Raw genomic sequence first — 15332 nt, forward strand, 5'->3', positions numbered from 1 at the left:
TGGAGCAACTTAGGAGTTTTTTACTTGCCACATCACCCTAGAAGCCTCCTTAGGAGGCTCTTGGAGATGCTCTTAGGACACCGCGTCCATCCCATTGTTGAGTGGGTGGGGTTGGGTTCAGATCTTTTGTGGAGTTGGATCCAAGATAGGTTTGTCTATTTCGTCCAGATACCCATACCCGGAGTTGGATTTGGAAATTTGGAGGTAAAAGTGGGTATTAGGGGCAGTTTGGTTGATTTCTTAGAAACCTTGCAGATAGGCTATGGGACCCATTTTCATGGTTTTAAGTCCACTAGCATAATGCATGTGCTTTGCACGTGGACATGTTGGTATATTTAATATTATATTATTTAATAAGTTATATATAACCATTAAAAATTATTTTATTACACTATGATTAAAATATTAACTTATACTAATATTAGTAATTATACTATTATTAACATACATTTAATAGTTATTTAAAATTTTATATTATTATATTATTAAACAATTTATTTAGGAGTATTATTATTAAATAATAATGTAATCATTAGTTTAAGTAATACTATTGATATAATTAAACCATTTAAATTATTAAATATTTATGTCATGTACATATTTTATTATAATATCTATTAAATAATGGCAATAATTTTTAATATTATATGACTTTATGTTTTAAAGAATATTATCTTGTTTGATTATTAATATCGTCTTAGTAATAAAAAATTGGATGGTATAAATTAAAAATACGATTATTTGGAAAAAGTACTTTATATAAAAATATTGGATCCTTGAAATATATGAGATATTTACTTTTCAACAAAAAGTGCATGACTCATAAATTTCAAAGATCCAATATTTTATTGAACTATGTTCATAATGTCCATTTTTTATGATTAAGACGATATTATAATATCGAAAAGGGAAATAATCGTTATAATATAAAAATCCTATTTATACTATTATTAATAATTATAATTATGTGCAATATTTTATTAAATAAATAATTTTAATATTTCATTAAAATTAATAATTATTTTATAATAAATTATAATATATTTATTAATTTTATTATCATTATAAATTATTAGTATATTCTAGCGAGTGGCCAAATATTTTGAAGAAAAGAAGAGAAAAATATATGTCTCGTAAATTTCAAGGATCCAATTTTTTTATATAAATTAATTTTCTAAAATTAAAGTATTTTTAATTTATAACATCCAAATTTTTATTTCTAAGATGATATTAATTATCGAACAAGGTAATATTTTTTACAACATAAAAAAATAACCATATTTATACTATTATTAATATTTATAATTATGTGCAATAATTTATTAAATGAATGATTTTTACTATTTTATATAATTAATAATTCTTTATAATAAATTATCATGTATTCATGAATTTTGTTATCATTATAAATTATTAGTATATTCTAGTGAATGACCAAATAATTGAAGTGGTGCAACCAAAAGTTTCTCATGAGATAAACTCTTTCCTGCTTTCAGATTACACAGAGGAAGATATACAAAAGGTAGTCAGCAATCTAAATCCCCTTAAAGCTCTAGAAATGGACGGGCTCCAAGCTCTGTTCTATTAAAAGTTTTGGAATCTTACCAAAAGAGATGTCACCAAGACTTGCTTAAAATTTTTGAACGACAACTACCCTTTCAATGAGCTTAACGAAACTCTTATAGCCCTTATTCCCAAAGTTAAGGGTGCCATGAAGAGGGAAGACTTACACCCGATAAGTTTATGCAACGTCGTATACAAGATCGTGTCTAAATGCCTTGCGGATAGATTGAAGATCAGCCTGGATAAGATTATATCGAGCTCTCAAAGTGCTTTCGTTAGCGGGAGATTGATTCACGACAATGCAATTATTGGGTTTGAGGGGTTGCATAGTATGAAGAAAAATAGATTTGGGAATGGCGCGAAAATGGCTCTCAAACTTGACATGGCTAAAGCTTACAACCGGGTTGAGTAGGAGTTTATTCAAGCAGTGATGTTAAGGCTGGGGTATGACCAAGACTGGGTTAAAAAGATCATAAGATGTGTCAGTTTGGTGGCCTTTTCTTTCTTAATCAATGGGCAGCCGAAAGGAAAAGTCTATCCTCAAAGGGGTTTGAGGCAAGGCAACCCCCTCTCCCCTTCTTATTTCTGTTTTGTGCAGAGGCCTTATCCTGTTTAATCCAGAAAGCAGAGTTGGAAGGAAAAATTAGTGAGCTGGGTTTTGGGAGTAATGGCCCTTCGGTGGCACACCTTTTTTCCGCTGACGATAGTATTTTGTTTATGGGTGCTAGTGTTGAGGAGGGCAATGTGGTGAAAAACAATCTGGATATTTATTCAAAGGCGTCGGGTCAGAAAGTCAATTTTAACAAGTCCGAAGTTTACTTCGGAAAATTGGTGAGCTCTCTTGACTATCAACAACTTGCTGGCTGTTTTGATGTTGCTGTCAATAACCACTTCCAAAAGTACCTTGGAACGCCTTGCTTTGTGGGAAAGAATAAGAAAGACATATTCAAAAGTATAAAGGATCGTATTTGGAACAAGTTAAAAGGGTGGAAACGGTCTTTATTCTCGGTTGCTGGGAAGGAAGTTCTAATCAAATCAGTGATCCAATCAATCCCTAATTACGTCATGTCTTGTTTCAAACTCCCAAAGAATTGCCTTAATAGTATCCAAAGTCTCATGGCTAGATTTTGGTGGGGTTCAACGGAAAAGAAGAAAAGGATTCATTGGAGTAAATGGTCGTAGTTGTGCAAGAACAAAAATCAGGGTGGCCTTGGTTTTAAAGATCTTGAAGCTTTCAATCAAGCTATGCTCAGAAAACAAGTTTGGAGATTTATTCGAAACCCGGATTTATTGGTGGCCAAGGTGTTAAAGGGATGTTACTTCCCTAGAGGGAACATTTTGGAGGCCAAATTGGGATATAATCGCTCTTTTATATGGAGGAGCTTGTTATGGGGAAAACAACTTATTGAGAAAGGGTACTGATGGCGTGTGGGCTCGGGGGAAGATATTCGGATTCTTGAGGATAAATGGCTACCAAGGCCGTTCTCCTTCTCTTTCATTGACAAACCTTTCCTCCCCGATGGCCTTAGGGCGATTGACCTTAGATTTGAGGATGGCCAATGGTGTTGGCCTTTTTGTTTTAAATATGTTTTAACAAACAATTTACAACTAATATTGTTTATCTAGTATTTGTGTTTTTGTTTTTACATTTATTCTAAGCAAACAATACGTTGGAGGATGGATGTAATAGAGCTTTCACGATCATATCCAATAAAGGTTAGAGAAAATACCGGAATGAATCCATATACAATTCAAATCAATTCAAGATCAAGCTTCATCCGCAAAGTTACCAAGATCGAGCTCAAATTGAAGATCAAGATTGCTTGGGTATATTTAGTTTAGGTTTTTATATTATGTGTGTTTAATACATCAAGCTCAACCACATTCACACATGAACTTGATCTACATATTCTAAAATCCCAACACACCAAGTTTGGGGTGAATCCGTCGTCGTTTGACCCTCCATCGAGCCATGTGAAAAGTTTTATTCATTCAAAACCGTTGAAATTAATACGAGTGGATGAAGGGTCAAACGACGACGGGTTCACCCCAAACTTGGTGTGTTGGGGTTTTATAATATGTAGATCAAGTTCAACGGAGCGGATCATCCACAATGTCGCTTAATCATGTGATTTTAGAAGCGTCAAGGAGGAAATCCCCTCCTATGACAAGGATACTCATTAATCTCATACACACACACACACACAAGTTTTCATTTTGGAGTTTTCAAGTTTAAATATGAAACAAATAAATATAATTGGAAAATACATACTTGTTTCATGGTTATATGCTTATATATGATTTTATCAATATCAAGTTTATTTAGTTTAATGAAATCATATTTATTGTTTTGAAAGTTTGCAAAACGTGCATTTTTGTGAAAGTATTGAGTTATTGATTTATGGACTTCATAATCATTATATGCATCTTATATATAGAGTCTGTTTCTCATACGCACTGATGCGTACGCATCAGTCTCCCCCAGGTGCGCTGCAGGGGTCTTTATGAAAAAATTCCACTTTGTTAACCCCCCAAACCCGTGACCCTTCTCTCTCTCTCTCTCTCTCAAAAAAAAAAGAAGCCATCTCTCTCTCCCCCTGACCCTAACCCCTCCTCCTCCGCGATCTCTCCGTCGAGCTCCTCCTCCGTCTTCAGCCCTCCTCCTCCGCGATCTCTCCATCGAGCTCCTCCTCCGCCTTCAGCTCGAGCTCTATCTCTGGATCGCGCTCCTCCACCTCCTCCTCTTCCATCAAGCCCTCTTCCTCCGCGATCTCGCCGTCGAGCTCCTCCTCCGCCTTCAGTCCTCCTCCTCCGTGATCTCTCCGTCGAGCTCCTCCTCCGCTTTTCTCTCGAGCTCTCTCTAGATCGTGTTCCTCCTCCTCCTCCTCCTCCTCCTCCACAATCAAGCCTTCCGCCATCAAGCAGATCCGGAGAACTCCATTATTCTTTTTTTTGTTTTTCTTTCGTTTTTCTTTCCTATTTTAAAGCTGTTAATAGAATATCATGTTGTCATTATGGTGGATTATATCTTATAGGTTAAACTGCAGATAACGCCCCTCATCTACATGTCCAATAGCAGTTACCACCCCTGAATTTGCATTTTGAGGAGAACAAAATGGTGATGAACCCCTTTCTACATTATGATTGAGGGGTGGTAAGTGCTAGTAAAATTGTTGAGGGGTGGTAAGTGCTACTGAAGTATAGATGTGGGGAGTTATCTGCAATTTACCCATCTTATTATAGGAGTTTCAGAACTTGCGTAAAGAATTTTAAAACAAATTTGGATTGTGAGTCAAAAGTGTGTTGGCTCTTCAAGCTCATGTTAATGTTTTTATACAGGTATGTGGCCCTCCAGTATTGGATTGATGGATCACATATCTGGAAACAAGGCAAAGGATTATACGCAAGGCGAGGTATGAACACATTTCTTCATTACAACATTTTCTTATTCAGCAGATTGAACTTGGAAAATCAAAGAGCTAAGAAAACCAATATTTAAACGACCTGTTTTTAAGTTGTCCCAGTTTGATATACAGGTATGTGGATTCCTACAATAAAATTTTGATGTTGGTTGGATGAATACTAAAAGAAGAAACAAGAGGTGAATAAATAATCTGATCTTTTTATCAACTCTGTGCGTTGGTTGTGTTGTTTATTTCATTTTTGTGAGCCTCACATGTTTTCACGATCAATGGAGCATATTTTGTTGGTTGGTACTGTAGGGTGTAAATTTGATTTTCCGAAAACAGAGAGTTTCGTTTGCATTGATAAGAAAGCTTATTACAAACTAATAATCAAATGTTTACAACAGAAGCAGAGGGAATGCCCTCTTTGTTTTGTGTGGGGTCTTTAGGTGGCTATAGGATGCTTCGCTCGATGCTTGTGTCGAGTCTGCTTCCCTTGGACCGTTCGATCGAGGTTGCTGGAGAGCTTCAGTACACAGTAGAAGCTCAAGTCGATGGAGTTCGGGTCTGCTTAGTTCGCCAGCGATCAGAGCTCAGAACCAGACAGTGGTGCTGTAATGTAAGGATATGCGAACAGCTTGGTCTCAACTACTTTTCTCCAAGTTTTTCGACCTCCTCCTCAGTTTGCTAGAAGAGGCTTTTAAATGGAAGAAGGACAGCTTGACTACTCCTTGAATTATGGGATGTGACCATACATTATTCGGAGATATCCTGCTGTTCATTCGTACCACCAGTGGTCATTCAAAGAGCTGTGCTCCGCATCACGTCACGTAGGAGTAGGAAAGCCCCTCCTCGTATGCGTGACAACAGCTGTCAGATGCTTGCGTGGATCTGACCAACCACCGAGCGCCGGCGGCTCTCGCCCTTTGCTTGGACAACTGAGGTGAGCCGTATTTATGAGAGTGCAGGCTGTTTTGACATTTGTCTGCTCATTCGTACTGTGGGCGGCTATTCGGCGGGCCTGGAGTGCTGTGCCTTCTCCCTTCAGGTCAAGAGAGGTGGGAAAGCATGTTCCTGGCACTCGAGTGGGTTTGGACAGCTCGCCGAATGCTGGCGGATTCGTCTCCTGACTCAGACAGCCGAGGTGAGTTGCATTTATGAATGCTCAGGTCGACTTGACACCCGTCCAGTCCTTCGTACTATGAGCGGCCGCTTGACGGTCTTGGAGTACTGTGTCCTCTCCCTTCGGGTCGAGAGAGTCGGGAAAGCCCATCTCAGCACGTGGGTTAGCAGATATCTGGCCATATTGGCGGCCTTGGGGTTTGCGGGCAGATTCGACTTTGGACTTGGGCAGGCGAGTTGTGTCAAAGGCGAAATTCTGCTATCCCAGTTGATTCTGGTTCGTGCAGGCGAGTTGGTCATTCAGGTGACTTTCTTGCTGAACTCACAGAGGTATTTTTTACTGTCTACAAGACCCCCTTCAAAGTTTTCAGACCTAAACCGGCTTGCGTGTGGTCTGGAATACTTTGAATGAAGAAGTTTTTGGTGAAGTAAGCGCACTTGGTTTCTTTTAGGATTTTTAGCAAACCCTCAGCTATCAACGGGTTTGATGTGCCTTTACCGGTTACCGTTCGAACCGGGCTAGCCATACTATTCCCCTCAGTATGATGAGTTGTCGAGTAGTTTCTCTTAGACTTGATGCTAAGATTTCTACTCTCAACCTCAGCCGTTCGAGGCGTGGTTTTAAGCGAGATAATCTTTTTGGAGTTTCAAAGTTTGGGACAAGTCGTGTTACTTGTCGTTTATCTCCAGGAGCGAATAAGCCGTTCAGGCGAAGTTAGGTTTTGGAGGCGAATTCTGTTCGACTTGCGGATTTGGGTCGAATTTTCGCAGGCGAGACCTTTCTTTTCGGGCGAAACTCGGCTCGGTGTGGGTGAGCCACGCGTCCGCTGGTGGGCTTCGTGCTTTCTAGCTAAGACGGCGTGGTTCTGTCATGTCGTGTTCTGACGTAAGCTTCGTGCTCCCCGTTTGAATCGTGGCCGTGATTTTCAAACCTAACCGTCAGATACAACCGTCGATTTTGGTTCAGGTTTGGGGTTTTTCGACCGACCCGTTTTCCGCCTCGACGCGGCACTTCGAAATGTCAGGGGGCAATCTGGACCGTTGATTTCGATCGTGGTCATGTTTCTCGTCCGCCAGTATTTTGCTTTTTGAGGGCGATCGTGGCCACGTTGGCCACTCCTCCGTTAAATAGGTCGTTCCCTTTCTTTGAGAGTTACCGTGCTCCAGAATCCTGAAAATTTTCTAAAGAGAGAGAGTTCCCGCTTAATCCCCTCAATGGCGCCGAAATCCAAGAAGTGTATCACGAAAGGAGGAGGTCCCGGACGCTATTCCGACCGCCTTTCTGCTGGTGCGCCCGCCCGCATACCTGAGACACCCTTGGGTAAGTCGATAGGTTTGTCTGACGACTTTGTGTCGGTTACAGGCGTCGGGTAGGGGAGAATGAGCATTGCTTGTCCTCCCTGGATTCAGTTGTCTTTTGGTAGTTTCTCCGATTTAGGGCAAAATCGTCCCCCTTTTTGGGTGGATTTTGTACTGACTCATAGAGGGCGATTCCCGCCTCCATAGGTGAAATTGACCTTTACTAGGCGAAGGTGAACTCGTTTCTTGATAGGCGAGTTCGACTTTTCCTCTGATAAAGGAGAATATCGTTTTCGCGGGCGGATCCTGCTCTTAGTTGAGCGGGTCTCGCTTTTGACAGGCGGATTCGCCCGTCTTTACTTGATTGGCGGATCTGCCCTCGGGGCGGATCCCATCCTGACTCTTTGGTCCTTTCTTGCAGTGATCTTTTCTGACGAAGCCCTTCCGAAGGGCGCGGCCATCGGTCTGACTCTTTGGTCCTTTCTTGCAGTGATCTTTTCTGACGAAGCCCTTCCGAAGGGCGCGGCCATCGGTCTCGCCGGGGGCACAAGCTATACGGCACCTCCCCGATTTCCCTCCTTGAATCCGGTGCCTGTGTTCTCTGCTGATAGGTCGGATGGCTTGGTAAGGAGAGTCACTGACGGGCACCACCTAATGCTGCGTGAGATGACCACCGATGCGGTGTTGACAGACGAGGCTAGGACAGAGTTACACAAGCCCCAGTTTTTGTTCGGCGATGCCGCGACTGATCCTTCCGCCTTGTTGATCAAGGAGAGCAGGTGGCTCCGTGAAATGGACGGGGTCCCTTATTATCTCCCTAACATGCCGAGGGGATTCTCCATCGTCGAGCTGCGTTCCTTCGCGGTCCCGAGGACGATGAATTGAGACTTGACCCCTACTCAAGATGGGGTGACTTGCGGCATCTTCACGGGCTCTACGGCTGGGTATGGAGTGGAGAGTTCTTGCAAGCGCGTGACGGGTCTGCGCCCTGGCCTACTGTCCAATGAGCCGCCGGTAGGAGAGACGACGGCGGTCGCAGAGACTTTCCGTCATCGCTTCTTCCGAGTTGGAGGGAGATTCCCCCCAAAAGACTTTAGAGCTCTTGGGTGGGTATATTCTGCGCTCGGCAGCGACACTTGGTGGTCCAAGATCACCGACTACGTCCTGGTTGAGAATTCTGATCTTAAGAATTCGGAGCTGTATGTGGCCATTCGGGCCACTCGACATGGTTTGAGGATTAATGCTTCTCAGTTCCACAGCATCTTGGAACTGTATTGTGCGGAAAGCGGCACATTCTTCACCCCCAACGGCGAACTTGGCATAACCCACCATGAGATGTATGACGTGTCAGGGTTGCCTCTGGGAGAGTTCCCCTACGAAGAGTACGTCCCAAGCCAGGAGGAGATCGACCAGCTTTTCGACTGTTCCCCCTTGGTAGTGGAAACTCTGTGGGAGTTGCTCTGCCATTACCACATCTGCCTCAGCACCTTAGAGGCTACGGATCACAAGGGGAAGAAGAAGAGGACTCCGGGGATCAGTCACAAGAATTGGGCTGACTATCTGTTCCCGGGGAACGATGTCAAAGGGAACCCTGCTCTTCCTCTAGGCAGGTGCGACCAGGCTGAAGTGGAAAGGAGGATGGCCGAAGAGGAAGTTACAGTAGTTCTTGAGTGTGACGAGGGCGGATTCAAATCCGGGACGGTCCTCCACTCGTTCCACCACCAGGCCAAGTCTCCTATATCTGGGAAGACCTTGCTTGCAGGGTATCTCATGTTGTGGTTGAAGAGGTGCGTAATCCCCACTCACTCTTTTGAGGTTCTCCCTGTGGAAGTTGTGTATCCAGCGGTTTGCCTAGCCCATGGGAAGTCTTATTCCTTGGTATCAGCGACGATAGCGTGTATCCACCGGGGGCTCCGTACCCTGACGGCCCAATTCTGCTGTGTGTCGACTGTCGACGAAGGGGAAGGGGAAGTCATCAGGACCCCTAATCCCAGAGTAGGACTGCGGTATACTTATTTGATGGCATGGTTCGTCTGCCATTGCGAATGTTTGATGAGCGTCCCTGCGACTCTTCAGGGAGACAAGTTTGTTCCGTTCATTGAGCACTTGGGGAAGTGCTCTTGGAAGTGTAAGGACATTCCTGACGCGCGGAAGACACTTTCCCATTTCGTCCACTACAACTTCTGCCGTTTCTTTCCCTTTTTTAGTGGAGGAGGATACGGGGAGTCTTTTAGAGATGCGCCGACAGCGGATCATCACACAGTTCTCTCTCGTGGCGCCTTCTGCTGGTTGGTGAACATTCGGCCGGGGTATCATATCCTACGAACAGGCTCCGTGTGCTATCTTGAGCCGTATATCCCCTGCCGGTTCGCCCGCCAGTTTGGGTATGATCAATTGTGGGCAACGCCAACCCCCATCTGCACTTCGAAGGAGGGCTAGTGGATGGAGCTCGGGGGTGGTTCTGGACCCATGTTGGCAGTACCCAGGCCCGCTTTGAGCTACCGGAGAAGGACCGTGATTTGCATCACACTCTCCTGTACTGCCGATGGTATCGGGATGCTAGCGCTAATCCCGAGGGCTTCTGGTTCCAGGGTTCGTGTTTGGCGGAACAAGGGCGTCCCCCCGTAAGGCCTCTCCGTTCTTCGAGACGGAGGGGTCGCCAAACTGCTAAGGAGTGGCTTCTGGAGGACCCAGCTGAGGACGTTGAGGGCGGCGACGCGGGTCTAGACGAATCTGAGGTGCCTGAGACCCGAGCTCCCTCTCCTGGTCTTTCGTTGGACCCCCAGAGTGAGCGGGGAGAATCTGAGGAGTTAACCCGGACAGGCGAGAGGCTGAAGCGAGCCCGGAGCGCGATAGCGGGGCGGATGGGAATGCCCCTTCTATCTCCGAGTAGTTCGCTTCTCTCCAAGCGGTAGCGGGAGATGATGGCGGAGGGTTCCAGAGTGGAAGCGGCTAAGAAGACCCGTCGCGAGGAAACTATGGAGGCCGCTAGAGCGGCGGAGGGTCAGGATGATGATGCCTTTGGGGCTGGAGCTGTTCGGTCTACCTCTCACTCCCCCTCCACCTGGTGTGGGGCCATAGGCGGGGGTCTCAACGACCCCTACGCCCGCACTCGGAGGTAATAATTTTTAGTACTCTCGAGCACAAAGCCGAATCTTGTATCTTCTGACATCGGTGTCTAATCTGAGCAGGTGCAGCTGAGAGAGTGATCTCTATTCCTTCGGACGAAGAGGAGGAAATCGGAGACGGGAAAGAGACTGGCGATTCAGGTAAGCCTAGGCTTAAATGTTGTTGATCTTCCTGAGCCGAAGGGGCATTTGTCAGTCTTTTCTTTTGCATCCGTAGTCAGTCCTTCTCATGAATCATTAATCTTTATCGATCATTGATGATGACATGAATCATTAACCTTTATCGATCATTGAACTAGATAGATGCTCATTAATTGGGACTTGGCAACTTCTTAAACCATCTTTCAACTGATTCTCAAAGGCTTTTGATTACAAGTTAACAATATGGGAGAACCAAACTTGAATGTTCTATTGTCTTATAGGTTTTAGCGTTTATGTGGCTAGCATCATGACCATTACTCTATTGAGACAAGAGGGAAATTAAATTTGGTAGACAAATAAAACCGGTGAGACTTTGAGCCTAAATTGGATGCATTACATATCCAATAATTATTTTCTTTTCTTGTGTGATATTCTCCAATGGTGTAGGATACTAGAACTTGCATTGAATCTCTTCAAGGCCACATATAACTTTTGTATGCATAAAAGGTGATTGAGGCACATTTTTGTTTATAGTCCACATTAGCCAAATAGCCTACCATGCACTATTGTTTCCTTTGATTAGCCCCCTTGATCCTATGAGCCTAATTTTTGTTGATTAAACCCACATATGTAACCTTCAAAATCCGATTTTATTCCTTACCCATTGCCTAAGCTAGTGGAGCACATTTTATGATACAATGGGTTATGTGAGTAATGTGGTGTAAGCTTGGGGGTGTGAAAGTAGGCGTTTGCTTCCCTTTTCATAATTTTTTCAAAAAAAAAAGAAAAAAAAAGGAAGAAAAAAAAACTAATTCGAAAAAAAAAGAATAAAGTGTCATCTTTATGGTGTATGTAATTGCAGGTGTCGAAAGAATTCATTATGGCATACTAAAAGGAGTAGTTGGAAGAAGTTCTTTGATATATGATGGAGTTTGTGTGGATGTCATTGATCTTACTTTGAGATCTAATCTTTTGCAATCATAGCTCCACTAGTGATAGGCTTTCAACCAATTCCAAATATCTATCCTACCCTTTTGACCCTAGCCCCATTACAACCAAATAAAAGACCTCAAGTGGTGGAGAATTGAGATGAAATGCAAGCTTATGGATTGAATACATCCATTCGGAAGAATTTTGAGCGATACAATCTCATCCTTAAATACATGAGAGATTGAGAGTCCACTTATCCTAAAGTGTGGTCTACCAATTTAGCTACCTGAAAGCCTCAATTTTAGTACTTTGGGATTGAAGCTAGTTACATGAATTTCTTTTTCCTACTTTGACTTGAGAATTGGATAGGATGGCTATCCTTGACTTGTGACGCTTGTGATCGTAAATAAATTTTGAAATGTGATATTGTTGAGAGTTTTGGAAATTAATTTGTTAAGTCCCGATGAAAAGTATTTGTTTTGTGATATGTTTGATATTGGTTAAAGGATTGATGAGGGGGTGATCCCTATTCTATTTGGCTTCCACTCCTCCTATTTTCTTTATTGTCTATTTGCTTGAGGACAAGCAAAAGTCTAAGCTTGGGGGAGTTGATAAACACGAAAAATATGCATTATCTTAGTGTGTTACAAGCATGATTTACGAGTGTTTAATGCATATTTCGTGTTTAGATCGAGGATACTGCTGTGGTTTGTGTTCTTATATGTAGGTATTGGCTCAAGATTGAAATATTTGATGATCGTTGGAAGTTTTACAAGAGTTTGAAGCAACAACAAGATTTTGAAGGCATGGTTCGTGAAGAAAATGGATGCACGAGTATGAAGAACTGGAATTTCGCAGATTTTTAGGGACATATAAATAGATGTTTTGACTTAGGGTTTTGGATATCTTTTGTTATGTTCTTTTAGCCATCAACTAGCAACTATTCTAGGGTTCAAGTATTGAAGGAAGACATTAATCTCTTGTAGAAGATTGGATTGCAAGTTCTTATTTTGAAGATTTCAATTGAAAGACGGGTTAATTCTTTCCTCTCTTTGATTTATTTCTTCTTATGATTGATTTGCATAATTATTTGATGTCTTCTCTTATTCCAATCATGTGTGAGTAGATTTCTTGTATAGGGTTGGGAAAGAACCCAACTTTTTGGTGATTGATGATAAATTAATATATGTTCTTGGTGAAAGTTTAGATCTTTAAACTTAATTTCTTATGTTTTAATCTTGTTGATTCGCTTGATCACCGTATTAGCAATCATAGGTAATTAATTGAAGGACTGAAAGGTGAAGATTAATACCGGATCTCTAGAAATTAAGCAGGGAGCTCGAACCACGAAAGTAGGCTAGATTCCTTGGGGATTTGATTTGGATTAGCATAAAGCTTAATGGGTTTAATTTAATCTTGATTCCACGAAAGTAGGTTAATTGAGATTGATTAAGCACGATCTTTAGACCTTGAAAGAGGCTTTAGATTAATTTAGGCTAATTCACCCTTTTTAGATTAAACCAACACCAAGAATTGAAATAATCCATCATTGAACACCTAAGTTGTGGTGATAACCCAATCCTAGTCCTTCATTATATTGAATTCCATCCGATTAGTTGTTTATTTTATTTCTTTTATTAAATCTCTTCTAATTTACTCATTGATTTAGCTAGTCGAATAACGTGAGATTTGGTAATTAACCCTAGTCCTTGTGGGACCGACCTTGATAGCTACAACGAGTTCGTGCGCTTGCGGATTTTGCCCTACCAAGTTTTTGGCGCCGTTGCCGGGGACTACGGTGTTAATATTGAGTGCCTACGTTATTAAGCTAGACTAGATATTTTTTTTATTTTTCTTTGCTTCTCACTTTCTTTTATGCAAGGGAATCAAACAGAAGTAAACGACGAAAACAATCCTGAACTATCGGTGACTCTTGCAAACATAAGAAGGTCTATAAGGGAGCAAAGGAACACAGAACAAGCTACGATGGGAGATCAAAATCAGCTTCTTAAGGATTTCGCAGCCCCAAATGCTCAAGGCACACAGTCAAGCATTACAAGGCCCAATGTTGAAGCTAATAACTTTGAGCTGAAACCATCACTGCTCTCAATGGTTCAGCAGAATCAGTTTGGAGGAGGTGCTACTGAAGACCCGAACCTCCACCTATCGATTTTCTTGGAGTATTGCGACACTTTGAAACTTAATGGAGTGACCAATGATGCTATTCTTCTTGGAGTATTGCGACACTTTGAAACTTAATGGAGTGACCAATGATGCTATTCGACTCAGATTATTTCTGTCCATCACCACTTGGGATCAATTGTCCAGAGCGTTTCTTGCAAAGTATTTCCCTCCAAGTAAAACAGCACAGATGAGGAACCAGATCACAAGCTTTGTACAGAAGGAAGGAGAATCACTTTATGAAGCTTGGGAACGCTACAAGGAATTATTGAGGATGTGCCCTCACCATGGACTGGAAAAGTGGTTAATTGTTCACACCTTCTACAACGGGCTCACTTACAACACACGGATGACTGTGGATGCTGCTGCAGGAGGAGCTTTGATGAACAAAACAATAGACGAGGCATACACTCTCATTGAAGACATGGCTCAGAATCACTATCAATGGGCGAACGAGCGTGCTCCTCAGACATCAAAAGGAGGCAAGTATGAAATAGATGATTTAGACCATATATCCTCTCAAGTTGATGCTTTATTTAAGAAAGTTGAAGGATTGAGTATTAATTCTGTGGTGTCTACTTCAATTTCATGTGAGATATGTGGCTATGTGGGTCATTCTGCACTTCAATGTCAATTAGGAAACCCCCCATCCATTGATACTTCTGGTAATGAGCAAGTTAACTATGTTAATAACTTTAATCAGAAGGGAGACCCATTCTCCAATACTTATAATCCGGGGTGGAGGAATCATCCTAATTTTTCTTATAGAAACCCACCTGGAAATCCCATGCCTGCATCTAATTTTGGTCCACCTGGTTTTCGTGCTCCTCAATCCAATTTCCCTTCTCAAAAGTCAAATTTGGAAAATATGATGGAGAAGTTTGTGACGACTCAATCAAAATTGAATGAAGAATTTAAGCAGCAACAACAAACCACGAATGAGGTGGTCAAACAATTGGCCTCTAAGATGGATTCCCTAGCTACACATAACAAGATGTTAGAGACACAAATCACCCAATTGGCACAAAATGTTAACTCTTCCTCTAGGCCTTCAGGCATGCTACCTGGACAACCTGAGACAAATCTCAGGAGTCATGTGAATGCTATAACTCTTAGAAGTGGAAAACAATATGAGTGACCCGAGATGAAGGAAAATGATGGGGTAGATGGTCATCATGAAGAAAAACATGAAAATGTGATAGATGTGGATAATGAGACCCAAACGCAAGAAGAAGAAAAAGTTGAAAAATATGTGGCTCCCGCTCCTTACAAGCCTCCTCTACCATTTCCCCAAAGATTAGCTAAGGCTAAGTTAGAAAAGCAGTTCGGAAAATTCTTGGAGATTTTAAAAAAATTGCACATCAATATCCCGTTCACTGAAGCTATCTCTCAAATGCCTTCATATGCTAAGTTCTTGAAAGAGATCCTATCCAATAAAAGGAAGTTGGAAGAATACGAGACTGTGGCCCTTACTGAGGAGTGTAGTGCTATCATCCAGAATAAGCTGTCTCCTAAGCTTAAGGATCCAGGTTCATTTTCTATTCCTTGTGTTATTGGTAATGTC

The 15332-nt window shown here is 42.1% G+C and overlaps 2 protein-coding genes across 2 annotated transcripts; both read left to right on the plus strand.

Annotated features, from left to right (window-relative positions):
- LOC109834810 lies at positions 2041 to 2745 on the plus strand. Its single transcript, XM_020402826.1, has one exon. It carries the CDS (start codon positions 2041 to 2043, stop codon positions 2743 to 2745), a length of 705 nt encoding a protein of 234 aa, XP_020258415.1.
- On the plus strand, positions 13959 to 14906 carry LOC109834811. The gene has a single exon (XM_020402827.1). It carries the CDS (start codon positions 13959 to 13961, stop codon positions 14904 to 14906), a length of 948 nt encoding a protein of 315 aa, XP_020258416.1.

Source organism: Asparagus officinalis, chromosome 3 (assembly GCF_001876935.1).
Source record: "Asparagus officinalis chromosome 3, Aspof.V1, whole genome shotgun sequence".
Taxonomy (NCBI): Eukaryota; Viridiplantae; Streptophyta; class Magnoliopsida; order Asparagales; family Asparagaceae; genus Asparagus; species Asparagus officinalis.

Bases quoted from the DNA above. Each gene is read 5' to 3' on its own strand.
- LOC109834810 (XM_020402826.1), top strand. From the start codon at position 2,041: ATGTGTCAGTTTGGTGGCCTTTTCTTTCTTAATCAATGGGCAGCCGAA.
- LOC109834811 (XM_020402827.1), top strand. From the start codon at position 13,959: ATGAGGAACCAGATCACAAGCTTTGTACAGAAGGAAGGAGAATCACTT.